This window comes from Pan paniscus, chromosome 7, assembly GCF_029289425.2.
Source record: "Pan paniscus chromosome 7, NHGRI_mPanPan1-v2.0_pri, whole genome shotgun sequence".
NCBI classification, from domain to species: Eukaryota; Metazoa; Chordata; class Mammalia; order Primates; family Hominidae; genus Pan; species Pan paniscus.
In genome coordinates, this window is record NC_073256.2 from 59,941,301 (window position 1) to 59,964,571 (window position 23,271).

The 23,271-nt window shown below is 40.5% G+C and overlaps 1 protein-coding gene across 7 annotated transcripts; it reads left to right on the plus strand.

Annotated features, from left to right (window-relative positions):
* Nucleotides 1–1,183: 1,183 nt before the first annotated feature.
* On the plus strand, nucleotides 1,184–23,060 carry GOLGA7 (golgin A7). 7 transcript variants are annotated; one of them, XM_055116505.1, is made up of 6 exons: nucleotides 1,184–3,528; nucleotides 3,861–3,993; nucleotides 10,514–10,666; nucleotides 17,988–18,089; nucleotides 19,137–19,199; nucleotides 21,662–23,060. In XM_055116505.1, the coding sequence occupies exons 2-5, from the start codon at nucleotides 3,883–3,885 to the stop codon at nucleotides 19,182–19,184; spliced, it is 414 nt and encodes a 137-aa protein (XP_054972480.1). In that variant the 5' UTR covers nucleotides 1,184–3,528; nucleotides 3,861–3,882; the 3' UTR covers nucleotides 19,185–19,199; nucleotides 21,662–23,060. The 7 variants fall into 7 exon arrangements, with proteins under 7 accessions (XP_054972480.1, XP_054972481.1, XP_008975186.1 ...); XM_055116506.1 differs by having other exon boundaries at nucleotides 3,425–3,546; XM_008976938.4 differs by having other exon boundaries at nucleotides 3,459–3,594.
* Nucleotides 23,061–23,271: the final 211 nt, after the last annotated feature.

Here is a 23,271-nt window from a genome sequence, read left to right on the forward strand (position 1 = left end):
GTCCCCCAAAATCCATGTCAGTCGGGAACCCCAGATCCTTATTTGCAAATAGGGTCTTTACAGATGTAATCAGGTTAAGATGGTCAGACAGGATTAGGTGGGCCCTAAAGCCAATGAATAGTGCTCTTTATAAGAAGAGAAATATTTCAAGACACAGAGAAGATACAGGGAAGAAGGCCATGGGAAGATGGAGGCAGAAATTGCAGTTATGCTGTCATAAGCCAAGGAATTCCAAGGATTGCTGGTAACTGCCAGAAGCTATTTGGTTGGTACAAAAGTAATTGCTGTTTTACTTTTTTAATGGCAAAACTAGAATCTAGACACATGAGTGTGTTTAGGGATGAGGGAAGACGATAACAATACGGCTCATCGTCCTTTGATTCCTCTTTCACCTGGGATCGATCCTCTTCCAAAACATGAAGAGGGTTTTCCTTGGGTTGTATTTGCCCTCAAATTTCCTCATTCAAAAATAATCTGTTTGCCGGGTGCAGTGGCTCACGCCTGTAATCCCAGCACTTTGGGAGGCCGAGGCGGGTGGATCACGAGGTCAGGAGTTCAAGACCAGCCTAGCCAACACGGTGAAACCCCGTCTCTACGCAAAAAAATACAAAAATTAGCTGGGTGTGGTGGCACGCACCTGTAATTCCAGCTACTCGGGAGGCTGAGGCAGGAGAATGGCTTGAACCCAGGAGGCGGAGGTTGTGGTGAGCCGAGATCGTGCCACTGAACTCCAGCCTGGGCGACAGAGTGAGATCCATCTCAAAAAATAATAATAATAATCTGTTTTACCACCTAGTCTCAGTGGCCAAGGGCTGCAGGAAAATACTCCAAATATACAATGTATGAAAATTGTTTTCTTCGTTCACTCCATTAGACTGAAATTTTGAGGGTAGAGACTGTTTTACCTGTTTAAGGGTGTCCTCAACCCCTAGTAACAAATACGTAGAAAACCAGCTCCTAGGAGATCTTACTGAGTTAGTAAGGAAGCATCAGCTTCGGAGACAAACACTAGTAGACATTTAATTCAAAACAGGATCAGATCATGAAACGGAATAGAAAGTCCACAACAGGCAGACAGAGGGACAGACAGACAGACACACACACACACACACACACACACACACACACACACACACACACACACACACACACACACCCCACTGATTTTCTTTTTTTTTGAGACAGAGTCTCGCTCTTTAGCCCAGGCCGGAGTGCAGTGGCACTATCTCCGCTCACTGCAAGCTCCGCCTCCCGAGTTCACGCCATTCTCCTGCCTCAGCCTCTCGAGTAGCTGGGACTTATAGGCGCCCGCCACGGCGCCCGGCTCATTTTTTGTATTTTTAGTAGAGACGGGGTTTCACCGTGTTAGCCAGAATGATCTCGATCTCCTGACCTCGTGATCCGCCCGCCTCGGCCTCTCAAAGTGCTGGGATTACAGGCGTGAGCCACTGCGCCCGGCCCCCACTGATTTTCAACAGAGATACAAAGGCAATTCAGTGAAGAAATGAGAGTCTTTTCAACAAATGGTACGTAAACAACTGAATAACAACTGCATAATCATACGGGGGGAGGGAAGAGTTTCACTCTATACCTATGGGAGGCAAAAATGCCCTCCCCAAGAGGTCCACACCCTAATCCCCTCAAACCCCTAACGTGTTAAGAGAGTAAAAAGACAAATCACAGACTGTGAAAAATGCATGCAAATCACATATCTGATAAAGGATTTTTCTCCAGAATGTATAAAGAACTCAAAACTCAAAAACAGCCCGGCCAAGTTCTCATGCAAGTATAAAGGCCTCAGGAAAACATCTTTAAACATACAAAAATCCAAGAATTAAAGTGCCTTAAAAATTTAAAACTGACCTTAAGTCCAGCCAATAAAGATGTAAATCAAAACAAAATAAAACAAAAAACCCCTCAACAACAGGAAAATAAAATACAAACAAAAAAATGGGCAAAAGTTTTAAATAGACACTTCACCAGAGAAGATACATGGATGGCAAATAAGTACAGGAAAATATGTTCAAAATAATTAGTCATGGAAAAATGAAAATTATAGCTGCAGAAGATATTACTACACAAGTCTTGGCAAAGATGTGGAGCAACTGGAACTCTGGTGGGAATGTAAAATGGTGTCACCACTTTGGAAAACAGTTTGTCAGTCTGCCAAAAAGTTAAACGTGTTTTTACCATACAATCTAGCCATTCTACTCCTAGGTATGTACCCAAGAGAAATGAAAGCATTAAGGTCTACACACCTATGCAAAGACTTGCAAATGAATGTCCATAGCAGCTTTATTTGTAACATCCCAAAACTGGAAGCAATCCAAATGTCCATCAACAGATGAATGGATAAACAAACTGTGGGATGGCCATACAATAGAATAGCTATCCAGCATCAAAAATAAATGAATTATTGATAACACAACAACAGATGGACTTCAAAACAGTCTATGTGAAAGAAGCCAGGCAAAAAAAGGGGGTACACACTATATGATTCAATTTATATAAAATTCAAGGAAATGAAACTAATGTTGAGTGACAGAAGGTGGATCAGTGCCTGGGAAATGGGGTCTGGGAGAGGCAGGAGGGAGAGATTACACAGGAGCTGGAGGAACCTTTTCAGGGCAATGGAGCTTTACTATCTTGATTGTGACAGTGGTTTATGGGTGTATTCATATGTCCAAAGTTATCAAATCCACTGCTTTAAATGTGTGGTTTATTGTATGCCATTTATATCTCGAAAAAGCTGTTTTTAAAATACAGTAAGAGAATTTTTCATATTTAAAAGGCAGGATATTTAAACTATATTAAATATATAAAAGACAGTGGTACTAGCAGGAGACAAGGGTAAGGTGGGGTTTCTTTGGCTGCCTTGCAAAGAAATGCTGAGTCAAGTAAGGGCCAGTGGGCAACGAGGGCGGAACCGCTTGTCCCCTTGGTCACCTGAGGGGCGTGGATGGGAGCTGGGTGGAAATGGGGGGTGAGAGGAACGCCGCCCCCAAAGAAGAGTCGGGGCAGGGGCGCCCAACGCTGGGGCCCAGGCAGGTTCTTCGTCCTCACTTCCTGACCCTTTCTCAAGAGTCTAGGGACCAAATGGATCCATCCTTGGAGCCTGCTTTCTACTTCTGAACACAATGAGCAGTTTGTGTTTGAGGGTTTGGGGAGGGGGTGTTGTTTTTTCTTTATGTTTTGTTTTTTGTTTTGTGTATGAGTTGGGTGGCATAACCCACACGTAAGCTGCGACGTCCAATCAAGAACGAAAATGACCCCTCACAATCAGTGATCGGGAACCACCTGCCACAATCACTAGGGAAGTGACACAGCCGGGAAACTCCGCCCCTCACACCCCCGCGCGCTCGCGCCGGCCGCAGCCCCACAGCTCGCCCCGTCTCTCTCCTTCCGGAAACAATCCCCGCGCGGGCGGAAGGCGGGGTCGGCCCTGGCCCCGCCCACAGCATTTCCCTTCCTCGGCCCAGCCCCACAGCGCGCAGCTTCGGCAGGGTGGCTTTACGGCCGGAGGAGAGGGTGGGTCCCAGACCTGAGGTAGGAGGCCGAGCTGAGGGGCGGGGAAGAGGCTTTTTGCGGCAGGACGTAAGTGACGGCGAAGGCGGTGCGACAGCAGCTGGAGGGCAGAGGAGGCGGGTTTGTGTTTCCCGGGCCGAACCGGGTTGTGGGGGGCGCGGGGCCTGGGCCAGGCGGCAGCTAAGGCCCGCGGTGACAGCATGGGTGAAGGGGAGCGGGGCAGAGGAGGCCTTGGGCTGTTTTCGGCGGCGGGTGGGGGCGAGGGGCTGGCGGGTCAGAGTCCCGGGTCCAGGCCGGGGCTCTGACTCGCGGTTGGTGTTCCCTCGACCCCGCAGCGCGGGGTGTCCTGTCCTCGCCATGAGGCCGCAGCAGGCGCCGGTGTCCGGAAAGGTGTTCATTCAGCGAGACTACAGCAGTGGCACACGCTGCCAGTTCCAGACCAAGTTCCCTGCGGAGCTGGAGAACCGGGTACGCAACGTGGCTCCCCACGCCTGCTCTGGCGAGGGAGAGAGACTCACCGGGGACGGGAGGGGTGTGGGCGACAACCGGGCCTTTGAGGGTCCCGCAGTTCTGGGGAGGTCCAGGCACAGAAGGGGCCTTGGCCAAACGTGTAAGAAGAGAGCCACTAAGCAAGACAGGTGTTTGGAGCAGGAAGAATAATACAGGCCGATCGCCGGGGTTGACGACCTTATGGAACTTTGTTGCCCGGTGCCGGGAATCTGGATCCAGCAGTGTTCCCCTGCTGCACTCCCCCAAATCCCCACCCCGGGTTATTGTCGGCAGCGATGAGGAGCCAATTCCTGAGGCTCCAGGTCGCCTCAGTCACCAGGTTGTAAACTATATCCTCCTACCTCTCCGCGCAAGATAAATCATCATCATTCTCGTGACTGGTGTTTGCTGCCTCTGTGCTGGCCGCACTGTTTGGCTGAAAGGGTTTATTAGGTGCATTGCCAGGCGGTGCGTTCAGGCTTTCTTGGAACCTTAAAGACGTCGGGCGTTAAATAGGCCTGGACAGGAAAATGTCTCAGAACAAGGCCTTAAACTTGTCACATTCACTGGGAGCCACCTGTTTTGTCTTGCATATCAAAATGGTCATCAGGATATAGGTCCTTTGGGTAACATTGCAAGCAAAAATGGAAGAATGGGATTTGCTTCCCCTTCAGACCTAGCAAAACTTTTTAAAAAAAAAAAAATCATTGTATCTTGTTGTAGAGGTAATGGAGTGTGTGCGTGCCTGCCTGTGTTTTTGTGTGCCCATATATGTACATTCAACCAAAGATTCTTTTGGTCTTGACCCATGTTATGTAGATTGTGTTTCCCGTTCAGGGATCAATTTCTGGTTAGCTGGAAGCAGGTTTTGTGGCTCTCTCCTCTGTGACAGGGAGGGCGAGGGCCTGAGAGGTGATTAGGCATTCCTTGGGTGTGGGACTGAGAGATGCTGGTCATGGGATAAGTGGGTGTGGATGAGTCTGTGTAGAGAAATGTGTAGCAGTTATTTACAGTCAGTTTGCAGTGAGGTGGGTTGCACTGCCCGATTTCCATGGTTGGGAAATCAACAATGATCCATTATAGTTTCCTTCAGTTTGACATAACCATGGGCAGGTTCATGGCCCAAATATGTTTCTTGAATTGCAAATTGATCAAATATGCCTTTAAAAGACGGTGAGGTGACTTGTTTCTGAAATGCTATTTAAATGCTGCAGTATGTTGTCAACTATGTTATGAGTTAACTGAGCGTGACAATAGGTGGAACTATCTACAGTGGTTTGAAGAGGTAGAAATTCAGCAAGTGGCCAGTTGGGTAGAGCTACTGAATGTTGTTTTAAAATAATTTAACATCACAATTGATGTGTTTTACATGTTAAGATTGACATGGAATCTGGCTGGGCCCGGTGGCTCACGCCTGTAATCCCAGCACTCTGGGAGGCCGTGGCGGGTGCATCACTTGAGGTCGGGAATTCAAGACCAGCTTGGCCAGCATGGTGAAACCCCATCTCTACTAAAAATACAAAAATTAGTCAGGCATGGTGGCGGGCACCTGTAATCCCCGCTACTCAGGAGGCTGAAGTAGAAGAATTTCTTGAACCTGGGAGGCGGAGGTTGCAGTGAGCCGAGATCATGCCATTGTACTCCAGCCTGGGCGACAGAGCAAGACTCTGTCTCAAAAAATAAATCAAATAAAAAGATATACATGGAATCAATCAAATGTTTTATTTTTAAGCCTCTTACGGAAACCATGACATACAATTTATGTACTTCAAAATCAGAATATAAAGTATTCTTTTTTTTACCACAATTATTTGGACATTAAAGATTCCTTTGCTTTAAGGTTTTAAAGCAACACTTACACCTCATATATTTGAGCTAAATGTGTATACACAGAATCAGACATTAGCCTTCCACTCTGTGTGTGGCAGAGCCTTTATTTTGTAATCTAAGTGCAAAAGCACAATGTAGTGCTCCACTGATTCTTGTCAGGAAATTGATGTTTCTAAATTCTGGAGTCCTTTTACCTCTTTGACTCTGTATAGCCCAGAACTGCTTGTGGTACTGAGTACTATATGGAATGTTACATGGCACTATTCAATTGTGCCTTTGAATTTCTTTTTTCTTTTTAAATGTTTGGGTTAAAACACTAGCTTATGCTTTAAACCACTAGAAAAGCTTTGATTGTCTGTGTATGTGTGTTGAGATTAAATTTAAATTACAGGTTTAAACTTTCCTTGCTTTGATGAAAAATTGAAAGGTTTCTGTTTCTCTACTACTTACCCTAGAAATTTTACTGATTGCTCTGCTATTGGAGCTGATTTTCCTTTTGTGAGAACATCACACTTGGCAACATAATAGAGAAAGTGACTAATATGCAAGTGTTTTGTATTATTTTAAAGCATTTTTTAAAAATACACACACATTTGTGCCCTTTAATTTGGGAGTAGGATAGGTTCTGTCTGTTAACAAGTTCATTTTTTCTGCTGCCTTTTAGAATGTAATACTTTGATGCTTAAGCGATTTGTTGCCAGAACAATTCCTTAAAGGAAACTTTATTCTCATTAGCCTTAAAATACAGATATCTTAGTTACCCTTGGTCTGGGTAGAAGAATGAGTGAACTGTAATTGAGGCATTTTTTCCCTTTAAAAATATGTCTCCCCATCTGGTTAGTAATTACCTTTGACCTGCCACCCTTGATACGTGATCACTGCATGCTTCACCATGCTTTCTACTGTGTAGTTCACAGTAATTCTGGGAAAATGAGCCTGATTTCTCTTTCCATTCTGATTTTTGATGTTTGTGGGTCCAAATTTTATTTGGCTCTGACTTCTCATATATCTAAATTTTGATAGAGCTCCTGTATCAGTGTCCAGGAACCTAAGGGAGAACACTGGCCACTGTTTTTCATAGCCTAAAGGTAGTAAGATACAAATGCCAACATTTGTTCTCTTGAGCCCTTTCTTGTGAAGTTTGTCGTTTGCCTTTATTGATGCCTTCTGTGATTTTTACCCTTTATTTCCCTTTTTTAAAATAACCTTTCAAAAACTTGTTGGCATTTACTTTTCTTTAACCATTTATCCTTTTTTTTTTCTTTTTTTATTAACCTTTTTTTGTTTGTTTAACTGACGTATGATTTACCTCTAACCTATAGGGCATTGTAATCTCGGAATAACGCATAAGAATTAAGTGTTTCTGGCTGGGCATGGTGGTTTGCACCCAAGTAATCCCAGCTGCTCTGGGGGTTGAGGTAGGAGTATCCCTTGGGGCCAGGAGTTCAAGACCAGTCTGGGCAACATAGCGATACTCTGTCACTAAACTTAAAAAATAATAATAATTAGGGTTTCCGGGATAAATAGTAATTCTGATATGAAAGAAATAAGATGTTTCTGGGTTGAATCCCATGGTTTTGAATTGTATTGTAAAGAAATATAAATAATTCAATGACTTATAACATAGGCACATCAAATGTGATTGGAATTATTTAGACTTTTGTAGACTTATCGGTGGACAAACTGAAGGCATTAACATAGGCATAATTAGGTGAACGTAACAGCTTACCATTTTTGTTTGCTGAGCTCTCCTCAGTCTGTTTTCGTGAATGAGAACTCAGTTTCCCAGATGACCAGCCTTGACACCACATCTTCAAGGGGTAGCTCAGTGAAGAAACACTGCCCCTGCGTTTAAAGGCCGTCTTGACCCACCTAGCCTTTGTCCAAATCTCTAATATTCCTGGAAATTTAAAGTAACTCCTTTTGAAAAATGGGTAGAGCCAACACCACTTTAAAGTTTGCATTAAACTCATGCATGCCACTAGCCCATTGACTCCTCACATTTTCCACACAACAGACAAAACAATGACTACAACTGCTTCTGACTTAAAGAGTTGTCATAGCTTAAGGATGGTCATGAATTGTTTTACACTTTAAAAGATTATGTTCTTGAGGCCAGGTGCAGGTGGCTCTTTGGGAGGCCAGGGGGGTGGATCACATGAGGCTAGGAGCCTGAGACCAGCCTGGCAACATGGCAAAACCTCGTCTCTACTAAAAATACAAAAATTAGTAGGGAATGGTGGTGCACGCCTGTAATCCCAGCTACTCGGGAGGCTGAGACACGAGAATCACTTGATCCTGGGACCAGAGGTTACAGTGAGCCAAGATTGCGCCACTGCACTCCAGCCAGGGTGACGGAGTGAGACTCTGTCTCAAAAAAAAAAAAAAAGATTACATTCTTGGGAATAGTGAATAGTAGGGCTCATACTGTATGTTGAGGGGTTTTTTTCTTTCTTTTTTTGAGACAGGGTCTCACTCTGTCACCCAGAGTGGAGTGCAGTGGTGAGATCTCAGTTCACTGCAACCTCCACTTCCCAGGCTCCAGCAATCCTCCCACCTCAGCCTCCTGAGTAGCTAGGACTATAGGCATGCACCACCACGCCTGGCTAATTTTTGCATTTTTAGTAGAGACAGAGTTTCACCATGTTGCCCAGGCTGGTCTCAAACTCCTGAGCTCAAGTGATCCACCCAGCTCAACTTCCCAAGTGCTGGGATTACAGGAATGAGCCACCACGCCAGCCTGATTTTTTTTTTTTCTGAGTCGATTTCTATTATAAAGAAAGATTTAATAGGTTCACAGAGACAGGAAAGGAGAAAAAAAAAAGCCAAACAAAAAAGTCTTTTAAATAAGGACTTCATAAAAGAGAGAATTCATACGTAAGTAGTTATTAATTTTAGAAATAAGGGAATCCTTATGCAAGAGAAGGCCTAGAGGGCAGACAGATAAGAATGGCAGTATTGGATGATTGCTCTCCTAATGGGCCTTGAAAGTCCTGGGATGAAGTAGCAAAATTTGAAATCTGTTATACAAAGTACTATTAGAAGACAGTAAAGTAATATTGGAAGAATAAAGTAAAAGCAGATGATTGAGTGAAACAATGGATGACAGTACAGGTTCTTTCTTATGTGAAATATGTGGAACCAGAAGTATTTCAGTTTTTGGGGTTTTTTTAGATTTTGAAATATTTGTTTATACTAATGAGATATCTTGGGAATGGGATCCAAGTCTAAACACGAAATTCATTATGTTTTATATCCACCTTATACATATAACCTGAAGGTAATTTTATACAATATTTTAAATGACTTTATGAGACAAAGTGTGTGTACACTGAACCATCTTATCACCCTTTGTGAGCATGCTTGCATGGGAGAATCTGGCTGTGCATGGAAAAGATACATGGCAGCTGATGGGGGCTGGAAGGGTCTTTTTCTCTTGGGGACACTGAATAAACTATGTGTTGTGCGCCTGCATTTTGACTGTGACCCCTCACATGAGGTTGGGTTTGGAATTTCCCACTTGTGGTATCATGTCAGTGCTCAAAAGTTTCAGATTTTGGAGCCTTTCTGACTTCAGAATTTAAGATCAGGGATGCTCAACCTGTGGTAGTATTAGTGTAAATTTAAGATAATGGTGTCACCAAATAGAAAGAGGTAATAAGAATGACTTAATGTGAAAAATTGTTTATTAGCTTGAGATTTTACCTTAACAAATTTTACCTTATTTAGTAACAAGATAATTGCTTCAAAAGAGATAGACTGAGTAAACAGAATATAGAACCTACGCCTTTTGATCCTTCTGCTAAAATGCCATTTTTTTTTTTTTGCCTAGTAAATTCTAGTCTTTAGTTACTCAATTTAAGATTACCTGCCCTTCCCAGATAAAGGGAATTTCTCCTTGCTTTTGTGTCCCCACTAGGCTTTATATTTGCCTATATGATAGTACCCTGTCAGCTTATTGCTTTTTTTTTCTTTTTTTTTTTTTTTTGAGACGGAGTCTCGCTCTGTCACCCAGGCTGGAGTGCAGTGGCACAGTCTCGGCTCACTGCAAGCTCCGCCTCCCGGGTTCACGCCATTCTCCTGCCTCAGCCTCCCCAGTAGCTGGGGCTATAGGCACCCGCCACCATGCCCGGCTAATTTTTTTTGGTATTTTTAGTAGAGACGGGGTTTCACCATGTTAGCCAGGATGGTCTCCATCTCCTGACCTTGTGATCCGCCCACCTCAGCCTCCCAAAGTGCTGGGATTACAGGCATGAGCCACCGCACCTGGCCAGCTTACTGCATTTTTATGTTTACATTGCCTGTTCTGCTTGCATAATTAAACTCTTAAGGATTGAGACAGTGCTTTATCTTGAGATTTTTCATAGTATCTGATAGTAGGCGCTCAGTAAGTGTGAAGCTAAATGAATGGAAAGAGGAATAGAGCCTAAAGTTACTTGAAATTTAGTAGAAAGAATAAAGAAGTACCTTATTGAGCCTTGAAGCTATCCAGTATTTATAAGAGGGATAAAATTAAACAAATTAAGCAGTTTTGGTAACTTAGGCCCAGATTTAGTCACCAAAAAAATTGTCAACTAAGAATGGTGAGAAAACAAGATAAATTAATGATAGCATGCATTAGTTGATTTTTTTTTCCAAAACTTATTTTTAAATATTTTCTTCTCTACAGATTGATAGGCAGCAGTTTGAAGAAACAGTTCGAACTCTAAATAACCTTTATGCAGAAGCAGAGAAGCTCGGCGGCCAGTCATATCTCGAAGGTTGTTTGGCTTGTTTAACAGCATATACCATCTTCCTATGCATGGAAACTCATTATGAGAAGGTAATGCTACATTTGTTTTCACAAAAATCTCTTAAAATCATGAAGAAGGCAAGTTTATTACACATTGATGCTTACATGGTGATAGTTGCCGTAAAATATTTAGGGGCATTTATCATTCAAATTGTGTTGTTCCTGTGTACAGAGGCACATAGTCCTGAGTCTTTCAAAACAGGTTGCAGTTGGTGTGTCCACTTGCAGATGATGTGTCAATGTTCAGACTGGCTTACACGTAAGAAGAATGTAGAAAATCTATATGTTCTCTTCCTACTCAGCTTTCTGGGAATGTTTTTACTTTATTTCCCTAAGTTTCACTCTCTTCTCCCACCTGAGTTCTTACTTTCTCTTTCCAGCTGCCTACTAGCTCCCAAATTGCTGATTTCTCAACTTAAGATGACCAGAAGTCAAACCTCCCACCTCCCCATTTTGTCAATAGCACCCCTGTCTTTTCAGTACCATCTTTGGGCATGAGGGATGAAGAAGAGGGAAAAATTAATCTGTTTTCAAAGACTGAAGTATCTTTCATTTTCCCAGTCATTAACTTTTTGTGATTTCCTCTGCCACTATCCTGGGTTATGCCCTTATTCTGTCTCTCCTAGACTATTGAAATAGTCTGACTTGTGTCATTTCTTCCCTCCTTTTGCTTTTCTAAACTATCTGCTGTTGTTTTTATAAAACGCAGATTTACTTCCCCTACTACTTCTGCCAAGTCAGAGACCTTCCCTGGATTCCCATGTTTTACCACTGAGTAAAATTCAAGGCCCTGCTCAAGTTGACCTCAGCTTACCTTTCCAGCGCTACCTCCCATTCCTTCCTTCACTTTCTCCCTCAGCCAAACTCCATCCCTCACTGGTCAGCAAACATACCCACTGTGGTTCTCCTCCACCTGGAATGCTATCTTCCCAGGTTCAAATCCCACCAGTCCCTTAGGTCTCACTTCCATCTAACTTGTTCTCTATTTTAGTCAGAATTCTTTCTCTTCTCTTGTGTCCCTACAACATTTTATTTGTATCTGTTTTCTGGCACTTGCCTCACTCTTCTTTGGAATGTAGCAGTTTATTTTCTTGTCTTATTTGCCTTGAATTCAAGTATGTACTTTTCTTGAGGACAATGCCTTAACCATTTTGTATCCCTCTTCATGCCTAACACCATGCTTTGGGTATATCAGGCACTCATTGAATGTATGTTAAATAAATGACTGTAAATTAATCATGGTAAGCCCCTGGTATATCACTAAATTCTGACAGTGCTTAGAAAACGAAATGCTATAAGAATATATTATGCCCCATCTGATAGAAATGTCTTACACTCCATGTAGTGGAGAGTGCATATAGTTGCAGCTAAAGTTTTTGGAGCTGTTGGCTGAAAATGCTGTTGTATTCTTCATTACCATCCTGTTCCATCTCATATAAACAGGTATATTTAAGTATAGTTATTTATATCCTTCCCCATGTTGAAACAGGAAAAGTTCTCTTGTCCCCCTCGCAGGGCGTGTGATGGGGTGTGGCTTGCTTCTTCAGTACCCTGCTGCTCAAACCTCTAGGAGAGCATACAGATGGGCAGGCTGTGGGGCTCCAACCCCACAGCAGTGTCTAGGGGTGAATGTTTTACAGCTCCTGAAGCCCCAGTGGGCATATGTTACAGGGTGCTCTTTTAGTTTAGCCATCCATAGGCGGCTTGTGTTAGCTCAGTTAGACCCCTGCCTTATCACAAGGGCAGAGGGCTTTCTGTATCCCAGAGTTCTTGCCTTGGTGTACCAGAAGAATCGGATCACATGTGGGCTTGGAGAATGAGTGCAAGGTTTTGTTGAGTGGAAGTAGCTCTCAGCAGATGGGGGAGCCAGAAGGGAGATAGTTTTCCCCTAGAGTCAGGCCGCTCGATGACCGAACTCTTCTCCAACCACCCTGGCCAAACTCCACCTGATTCTGCCAATTGATGGCCTACCGATGTGCCAGTGTGCTCCTACGCCAGTGTGTTCCTCTTGACATCCAGCCACCCTGTGTGTTCCTCCACTAATGTGCACCTCTTGACATCCAGCTGCCTGTTTGTCTGCCTGCTGGGGTCTCAGGGCTTTTATAGGCACAGGATAGGGGTGTGGCAGGCCAGGGTGGAAATGCAGCATTTGGGCAGGAAAACAAAAATGTCTGTCTTCACTACTGGGCACAGGCCTGGAGGTGGAGCGCTAGCCAGGGACCATGCCCTTCTCTACCCAGCACTTCCCCGCCTGCTTCTGTATGATTTAAAGGGACCATGCTCTTCCCTTCCATATCAATACACAGAGAAGCTTTCATTCCTGTTTAACTTTCAAAATCAGAAGTTATCAAGGCTCTATGTCAGCTTTCAGTCTGTTTCAGTGTATCTCCTCTCTAATAACACGTTCAGTGAGTGAAGGCTCAGGGGATTTGTTTGCTCAGTAACTATTGAAAGCCTACTATGTGCTAAGCAAAGTGCTGGGACATAACGGAACAGGGCGAACATGGTTGCTGACCTTGTGGAGTTTATAATTAAGTGGTGAAAGCTGATAATAACAAGGAAACAAAGCCAGCAAAATTACACATTATGATAAGTGCCTTGAAGGAAACAAACTGGCCTATGCTTGAAAATAATAGGCGGGACCTAATCTAGGGTGTGTGGTCAGAAGAGGCCTCTGAGGTGGTGACATTTAAGCTGTTGCATGAAGGATGAAAAGCCTGGGGCATTAAGGCAGAAAGATGAACATACACAAAGGCCCAGAGAGCTTGATGGACCCTGGGAACTGAGAGAAGGTGATGCACAGGAGAGGAGGGGCAGAGAATGATGGGAGGTGGATTTGGAGAGGTAAGCAGGAGCTGTAACATGGAGTGCCTAGTCCATGGAATGAAGTGTAGATTTTATTTTTAGTGCAAGTGGGAAGCTACTCAAAGGATTTAATCAAGAGAGTGAAGTGATGAGATTTTCATTTTATTTATTTTTGTAATAGAGGCAGGGTCTCACTGTGTTGTCCACGCTGGTCTCGAACTCCTGGGCTCAAGCGATCCTCTCACCTCAGCCTCTCAGAGTATTGGGATTAAAGGCCTGAGCCGCTGCGCCCAGCAAGATTTTCATTTTAAAGAAATCTCTTTGCTTTGTGGAAAAAAGGCATAAGAATAGAAGTAGGGAAACTAGTCAGGAAGCTCCACAGAAGTCCAGGCAAGAGTGAGATAGCCTGGATTAGGAAGGGAGCAGGGGAGGTGCAAAGAGGTGACCAGCTCCAAGGGATATGTTGATAGTCGGTATGAATGTAGGAGGGGAGGGTAAAGCTGAATTCACATAGGTAGAAACTTTATCATCTGGAATGGCTATTTACAGAAGTCCATAATATTGCTAATTTAAGGTAGAAGCACATCTCTTGAGTATTTTATTCATGCTTAGTGAAGTATTAAAAGGCTTGAGTTGTTATTACATTTGTTGATAAAATTTTAATTGTATTTGTCAAAGTGTATTTGCTGAAATAGAAGTACTGATGTCATTTGTAAAAAGAAATTGGTAATTGGGTGCTAGTCAGTTTATACTAATTATGAGATCTTGGACAAATTAATCTCTCTGAATTCTCTCAACTATAAAATGTATATTAGAATTAATAATTTTCCTTACATGTGGTTAGTGCTTAATAAACAGTGTTTTCTTGAGGTCGATTTTTTTTTTTTTTTTTAATTGAGACAGAGTCTTGCTCTGTCACCCGGGCTGGAATGCAGTGGTGCGATCCCGGCTCACTGCAACCTCCACCTCCTGGGTTCAAGTGATTCTTGTGCCAGTAGAGATGAAGTTTCACCATGTTGACCAGGCTGGTCTCAAACTCCTGGCCTCAAGTAATCCACCTGCATTGGCCTCCCAAAGTTCTAGGATTACAGGTGTGAGTCACTGCACCCAGCACTCAGCCTTTATTACTTACTTTTTTAAAAAAAAAACTAGAGATGGGGTCTCACTATGTTGGCTAGGCTGGTCTTGCACTCCTGGCCTCAAGCAATCCTCCCATCTCGGCCTCCCAAAGTGCTAGGGCTACAGGCATGAGCCACTGTGCCCAGCCAAGATAGATTTTAAATGAAGTTACCTATGTAAGTTTTAATCAGATATTTGTGAACTCACATATGATTTTTTATTTTCAAGTATAAGTAATCTTTTAGCCAGCCGCTAGTTTATTTGGGTGCTGAAAACACTTAGCAGCTCTCAATTAAAACCCTTCCAATTATTAAATCTTGGAAGATGGTCCTAAATACCAGAAATACAATGGAAATTGGTTGATCCCAGTATATGTTTTAGCTTGGATTTGTAGATATTGTGTAAGGTCCTATTTTATAGGTCTAAGCAAGGCCCCTTTCTTTTTATAGAGCAAATGTTACAAAGCAAATAAAGACCAAATAAAATTAATCCAGAAACCAAATTTAAGGCATGGCCACATTTTAAAAATAGGTGATATTTTGTAGAAACTGAACATGGATAACTAGATTGTGCAGAATTAATAACTGGAATGATCATAGTTAAGATATGATATACCTATACTTTTAATAGAAGTGTGCGTTTGTGTTTCGATAAAATGATTAAAATGTAAGCACAGCTGCCCTCTCCCTTTCCCAGTTTGTCTCTGAGGAATTTTTGTGCTATTATTTTCTACTTACAAAAGGATGGGGTTGAGTCATTTAGTCTGTATTGTTTTAAACACCGAAATTCCTAGTCTACAAACAGTAAGCCAAATATAACAGTGCTTATACTTTGTCATGTGTGTTAAATTTTTTGAAATTGTAAATAGGCCTTTTAAAACTCACTAGAACAATCATGCATTTTTCCCTATAATGTGCTATTTATTGATTTAAAATGAAGATAAAGACTTCAGTGTTATTTCTCTGTTGTTGCTACCCATGATAATTAGGGGACAAATGGGCTCGTGGAAGGTTCCCCTTTCAGTATCTCTCCGCCTTGTTCATGAACTAGAAAACATCCCTTCTGCCTATGTGCTGTAATCTCTAGAAGGAACACAGGAGAGAACTTGGGTATGTTCTGAAAACAGTAAGATGTGGTGTTACTTAGCCTCAATCAGGCCATTTTTCTTGAAGGTCTGGAAGGCTTTCTCCAGTTGAATATCCTCAGGGAGGACAGTAGTTTTTCCAAGGTTTGATTGTGTTTCACTTTGTAAATATTATACAAATTGAAGTTTTGTTGAGGATTTGAAAGTAGCAGATAACTTTGTTAAATATTATGGTTTGCTTTGACATTGATTTACCAAAAATAATAAAGTGTGAATAAAATGTCAACATATGATTTCTTGGGGGTGAGAATGGCGCTTTGTCCTTTCTGAGATTGTGGTATGAGTTTACACATATTAATGCTCTTCTGCTATTAAAGAGACTTTAAGAGTTTTATCGTTTGTTTTAATTTTTATTTTATTTTTATTTTGAGACTAAGTTTTAAAGCATCTTGTTAAGGACAGTGTTGCCTTCACCACAATAGTATAAGAATATTTAGAGCTTATACAAAAAGGAAAACTAATTGTTTTCTTTCTGAACTGATACCCAAGTGCATATCAATGTTACTAAAGTTTATAAAAAAAAAAAAAAAAAACTTGCCCAGCAAAGTTATGCTTGAACCAGATAAAAGAATGATGTTGCCGTTTCTTTGCTCGTAACCTGTAGTCGGAGAAAGGAGACGGAAAGCTGTTCTGAAGGAATCCTTTCTTTGAAACCAGCCATGCAGGCATTTTTCTGAGTGTCTTCCCTAGTATTACTGGACTGGAGTGAAGGGAGACTGAGTCTCCAGTTTCCAATTCTGGCAGGTGAACTGAGAAGGAAATTAGAAGATTGAGAGGCCTTAGTTGGGCACCTTTATGGGCTACTTCCTTCTATTCATTATTTTAGGATGATTGACAAACTCTGATGTGAAGATAGTGCCTAAGGGGGTTTTTTTGCTCATAAAGACCAAGCACAGCTAAAATTCTTTGAATGCTGAAAATAGGAGAATGATACATGCATTGCTTCAGGTAATTAGATGAAAAAAACAAATCTTTTATTTAGAAATAATACTCCTAATTTATTACATAAGAACCATGCAGATTGCTCTTTCAATAATCTTACGCTCTTTTGAAGAAGCATAAAACATGAGATTTATTTCCAAAAAATATTTGAATAAAGTGTTTAAATTACTTTTCTTCAATTAGAAAATTATTTATATGAAACAGGTAGAGTTTTAAATTCTAAATCAGTTTATACCAAAGCATCTAAATTGTGACATCCTAATTTGTTAGTTTGATCTGTATGTTATATAAGCCACACTTAAATCATTGCTTAATTTCCAACTTTATTTTCATACAGTTCTTTTTTCCCTTTAAGTTGTGATCACATTTGTGACTTTATCATTTGCTAATAGTGTGAATTTAAGGAAATATATAGTAATTTAAAGAACTGGATCAAAGCCTCTTTTGAACATTAGAGCCAGAAAAAAGTTATGATGACTTCGAGCCTGAAATAAAACATGTAACTCTTTGATTTGGGATGTAGCTATTAAGATTTATTTTCTTCTAGCTTATCTGTCTCAGAATTGCCTTTATTAAAGCTGGAGATTTGGCAATTTCCAGAAGTTCCTTTGTATCCTATCTGGTTTTTGTCTACATTTGCTTTGACTTTTACAAGCTTAATACTAAACTTATAAATTGAGGTTCCTGTCTAGGAAATGAGCAAACTGCAGAAAAGCACTACATGCAGTCATGGAAATGACATAAGACACTTGTATTTATCAGAAACTCCCTGGCAGCTAATGCCCACATGCTCTACAAAGGAAATAAACTTCTTAGTTTTGAAATAATGGGGCTACCTTTTGTTATAAGCCCACCTTATATCATTACTTTAAATTGATGAACATGTACAAAGGAGAGAAGCAGTCCTTTAAGTTTTGTAAAAGGCAAGGCCAAGAACTGTCCTTGATTTTAGAAGATGTCACATTAACAGCACTTTATGAATAGGAAAAGAGAAGCTTGAGCAGCCATTGTGTGTATAACCATCTGTGTGTTTCTCCATATGCAGGATTGAGGTGACTGGGAAGTAGGAAGGAGTGGGTTGGTTCTCATCGTGCCAATTGTATGCTTTTGCATTTATTTACATTGTGTCGAAGATATTTTTGACTGGAAGAGTCCCTCACACTTGGCTGTATGTCATATGCAACTCATGTGAGCCAAGTAATCACAGCTGTATTCCACCATATGAATATCCATGTGACTTGCCTTGAAAACGAATTCCCACTGCCTATTTTGAGATCTCACTAACACTTAAAGGGAAATCTGATGAAGTTTGTAAGAAGCTGTGGTGTTTCTTTCTGTCAGGTTCTGAAGAAAGTCTCCAAATACATTCAAGAGCAGAATGAGAAGATCTATGCTCCACAAGGCCTCCTCCTGACAGACCCTATTGAGCGAGGACTGCGAGTTGTATCTTTTCAGTTCGGATCAGAAAGTCTAAATATTTATAACAAGAAAATGTTGATATTGTTTGGCATTGGCTAGAGAGAATTTAACTCTCATCCTGTATTTGCCCTAGGTAGTTTCTGTGTGAATTGCATACCTACTGTAAACCCCGTGTCTCCAACATTTTTTTTTTAAAGCATGTCCCTCCTTCCATTGCATGGTGCAGGTCTCTGTGGTTTGTTTACTATTCTTGTCACCATCTTTCCTGGTCGTTCTGAGGGCATCTTGTAGTAATAATGGGGGTGGTTTGAGTAATGCATTTCAGCTGCAGAAACCCTGAACCTGAAGCCCCTTTGAAACGGATAAACTCATAATGTGTGGTGAGACTTGTCATCCAAATGAATTGCAGTTTCATGGGTTCATCTGACTAGTTGAAATCAGTTACAGCTGCCAGATGTGTAATTTCATTACCTTTGACATACTGTGCATATTTTTAGAGGCAGTAAGCTTTGAAAATCACTAAGTGAATTTGGTAAATAAAATTGCAAAAAACTAATTTAGCTTGATAACTGGAGTAATGGGTAAATAAATTTTTTTAAAAACCTAGGTCACATAATCCCAGGCCTTCCAGCTGATAATAATTTCAGCAGTTTTGTTATACTCTGCAACAATAGTTCTTAAACTTTCAGGGGTCATGAACCCTTTCCCAAGAAAAAAGTTTTCATATAATTTCAGGGTATTTTTAAATCCCTGAATTCATTACCTCCATGGATTCTCAGTTAAGAACTCCCTAGTTCAACAAATAAAGCATCGTTTTCAGAATTTATTTGTTTTGTTTTCAAAACATAAGTTATCAGTGTTTGGGAAGGAACTACATGTGGACTACTATAATTACATTTCTTAAAATTTTCAGCAAATTGGAGAAAGCAAACTTAAGTAGGAAAAATGTTTAATAATTGAAAAATAAAGCAAACTGAAAGCAAAGTCTGCAGATCACACCCTCCACCTTGCCAAGTCCCCCTTTATGTGTTGTGTCCTGTAGTGTGTTTTCTTAACAGCCATGCTGTTTAGATTGAAATTACCATTTATGAAGACAGAGGCATGAGCAGTGGAAGATAAACCGAAGAATTAAAGGTAAATATGAAATGATATGGCTTGTATGCAGCTTTTGCAAGTTTAGAGGATGCATGAATATTCTTCCCCGCATGGTAAATAAATCATTAAATCACGCAGTTAAATAACAGTATATTTGCTGTGTTAGCTTAAGCTAGTCGCTGTATTAGCTTGATATTTAAAATGTGTATTCGGCCCAAGTTCTATTTGGTGATAGAGAATTTAATTCTGATTTTTTTTCCTGCTGTATTGTGTTCAGACTGGTTTTGTTGTTACTTTGGTGGGGGAATGGGGGATGGCAGTTACTTGGCTTGTTTTAATATTTCAAAACTATCCTAGACATATAAATACTTGGGTTTTGCATATAAGAATGAGTTCAGAGATGTCTACCTATATGACAAATGGCTTTAATAAGCAAAGGAACATTTCAGAGGGGAGTGGGGAGATTCTGAATATTTCATTTATTATGTTTAAGTGGCTTCAGACCCCTGTGGAAGAAACCTTACCTACTGAGTAGAAACATAAATTTCATTCCTTTGTTTAAAGTGTTAATGTCCTTAAATATCCAGATGCTGCCCTTTAATGAGTAAGAAACAAATTAATACTACTAAGAATCTCTAGGCAGAGTCACGTTGAAGCCCTAAGTACTTTAGCATAGCCTTCTAAGTGACAGGAAGTAGCACTTCACTATTTCTGCCAATTTTAGTTACGTGGTCTTCCTACAGAAAGTATTCTGCTGCTGCGCTTTTCTAGTTGACTGTGCTTATAGGTATCTGTCACTAATTAATAGACAGCACAGACACAGAATGTACCAAAGCAGACACGTGTCTTCCTAGGGCAACATCAATAACAGCTACCATTTTGAGGGCACCTACTATGTGCCTGGTATTGTACAAATGGTACTTCTAAATCTCACAAGAACCCTACAAAGTATTTCCCCATTTTATAGATGAGCAAACTCGGATACAAATAGATTAAATGATGTTCTCACAGTCACACAGTTAACGAGTATTGGGATATGAACCCAAGTCTGATTGACCGTAAAACCCCTGTCTTTTACACCGTACCTCCTCTCAGTACTTGCAGCAGCAGGAACATGGAGAAAGGGAAGAGTTCATCAGATAATTCTAGAGGTTTATCCCCTTCTCTTCTTTTTCAATACTTTAAAAAAGAATACATTTTGTCTGCTCCTGTATGATTTATTCAATCCTGTAAGCCATGCAACATTCCAGAGCTGCCTTCTTTAGCACTAGTGAATGTGTCACCTGAATTCCTGAAAGCCAAAGATCTAAATCATGATATCTATCCTCTGCCATATGTTGTATTTCCTTAAAAAGGCTTTGTTTTGGAATACTTAGTGTTACTTGTCCATACACTTTCTCATGTACAATTTTCAAACTGATACTTCTCAGACAACCAGCAACCTTCTGTGTGGCTTTTGTTCCATGCCATGGTTTGTATATCAGTTGCAGCTGCGATGACTTGGCACAGCCCATTTGTCATGACTCATTTTGCAGCTATTGTGTAATCATGTGTTTTTCTGATGTGTGAGGTTTGAGCAATTACACACCAGAGGCTAATCTATCAATATTCAAATAACTAGAATTTTGAAATGGGAAAGATTTACATTAATAACTTCTGGATACCGTCTTTCATGAATGCAGATATTTTTGTTCAACACAATTTCGTTTTGGGATTTGGGTGTTCCCAAGGTCCAGGATGCAATGTGAGCTGAGATCTTAGAGAAGGGGAGGAAACTCTAAGCATAATTTATTCAATTCTTCCATTTTTCTTCAGTCTGCAAGGTGTCTGCAATTTGAAGCAATATGTGGGAATTAGTGACTTAACAAAAGACTACACAAACATGAGGATGGCCTTTATTTTTAAAAGGAGCTTTAAACAAAAATGCCTTTCTTTAAGCTTAATTTTTATAATATCTTGCATATATCTTTATTATCACATTGTTATTGTTACATGCACTGGTGTTTTCTCTCTGGATTAAGATTGCCATCTTTATATAAAATGGAATACATGATTATTCCATCACAACTAGTGATAATAAAAACAGCTAATGTTTGTTGGCACATCTGTGCCAGCACTATTCTAAATGCTTAATTTTAATCATCACAACAACCCTATGAGGTAGATATTGTTATCCCTGTTTTTCAGATGAGGAAGCCGAGGCAGAGAGAACTTAAGTTGCTGGCCCAAGGACAAACAGCTAGTAGACAGCAGTCAAGGCAGCGTGGCTCCGTGGTGATGTGCTTGGTCAGAGATCTGAATATATAGGACTTAGATTTGTAGACTATTGAGCTGTAGACTCATTTAGACAAATGGTACCAAGATATTTTAGTAGATAAAATTCTAGGTTAGTAGAACATAGACCACATGTTATAAGCTGATATCAGTTGATGGAAGAAAAATGGTTTTACAAGTTATTTTCAGGATCTCTATCAAACCTTTACTTCTCCCTCTAATTACAGATCCCACTTCCAGCCGGGCCCCTCATGTATCCACTGGCCGACCGCAGAGTGTCCCTACCTCCTCTCCAGAGCATCATTCCTTTCTATCTGCTGCCAGAGCCACGGTGCCATTTACTCCAAGGACTCACTTTCTAAAATTCCACACCTGGAGTGACCTCTAGTCGCTCAGCATCCACTTTGTGTCTCCAAATTGTGTAGGACTCTGTAATCTTTTGATTAGTTTCTGAGAAAACACAATGAAGCACTTCACTTTTTTTTATTCAAAGCCATTTAATAAAACACAGTTGGTCAGCCCAGTGCAAAGCTTGTTATCTGCCACCAGTACATACCATTGTTTCTCTTCATTCCTTAGGCCAGCTTCTCAGGTGGCTTTAGACCTCAACAAGCCGTATCTTCACCAGTGTTCTATCTTGTTCCCCTAAATTAATAAAATGTTTTTCTCTAGGATTTTGGTGAGGGTTGGCTGTGGCTGTCGTTTTGCACCTCCCAGATTTCAAAGAATTACCGGTTTTACCATGACTCAAATCTTAAGATCTGTTTCTACTATTCAGTTCCTCAAACTGAAGCTTATTGGAAAAAAAAATGTATAATGTTATTTGTTTTATTATAGCAATTATTCCTAATTAAAGCAGTATTAAATGCAATTTCCAGTTATTTCTTTGGAGAATTTTATGTCATTGTTCCATTACCTTGAATGTTGGAAAGATATGATACGTGCTGCTTGTTCATCACAAAAATCAGTAAGCACAATAAAGTGGATGCCAAACCATCAGACACATAGATGTTCCCGCTGTGTCCCTGGATATGGAATAAGCAGGTATAAAAAATATTTTAATTATAGTTTTGTTATAAATATAACTTATGAGAAAAAAATTTGATAGGAATAATACTGTATATTACTAATTTTTAACTATCCCTAAGGCAAACCTTATGACCCACAGAATTTTCTTATATACAGTATTCAGTGCACAGAAATCTTATGATTGGCTCAAGTACAGTAAGTTACTTCTCAGTAAAACTCTCAAGTCTGAGTCCATATTTGTAGCTCTGCTTTTGGCTGTACGTTCCTAGGATCGGGGCTGCTTATGCCTTTCGTTTATCCTTGGGGTTTGAGAGCGCTGTATTTGGGAGAGAGTTTAAAAATACATTAGGAGAGAGAAACCATTAAAAGTTTCACTGTCAGAGATATTGTAGGTGCTAATACTGGATTTCGTCTCAGATTTAATTTCTTTTATGGGTCTGTTAGTCATTCAACAAATCCCATAAGTATGTGTTAATATTTTAATTGTGTAAAACTCATTTGTTACTTTACAGCCTGTAATAGTGTGTCTGCATTTTCAACCTGTTGCAATAACTTTGCTGAAATATTAACACATTAATAAAACTTTTCTTAAACAAATTGTCTCTGTGTCATATTTGGTGGGATTTGGTAGTAAATGATGGTAAAGTGGTAAATGATAGGACACTAAATTTGTCAGATAATACTAGAATTGTAGTAGTGTACCGTACAATGTAGCTTAGTGTTTTAAAATAAACATCTTACATTTCTATGTCACACCTCTCAATTTCTTACCTGCTTTATCTTACAACAGCAGGTATATTATAAGTAA

Excerpts from the sequence above, each read along its gene's own strand:
- GOLGA7 (XM_055116505.1), top strand. The coding sequence starts at position 3,883 with ATGAGGCCGCAGCAGGCGCCGGTGTCCGGAAAGGTGTTCATTCAGCGA. Across the intron at positions 3,994-10,513 it reads CTGCGGAGCTGGAGAACCGG|ATTGATAGGCAGCAGTTTGA; the intron begins GTACGCAACGTG and ends TCTTCTCTACAG. Across the intron at positions 10,667-17,987 it reads TGGAAACTCATTATGAGAAG|GTTCTGAAGAAAGTCTCCAA; the intron begins GTAATGCTACAT and ends TCTTTCTGTCAG.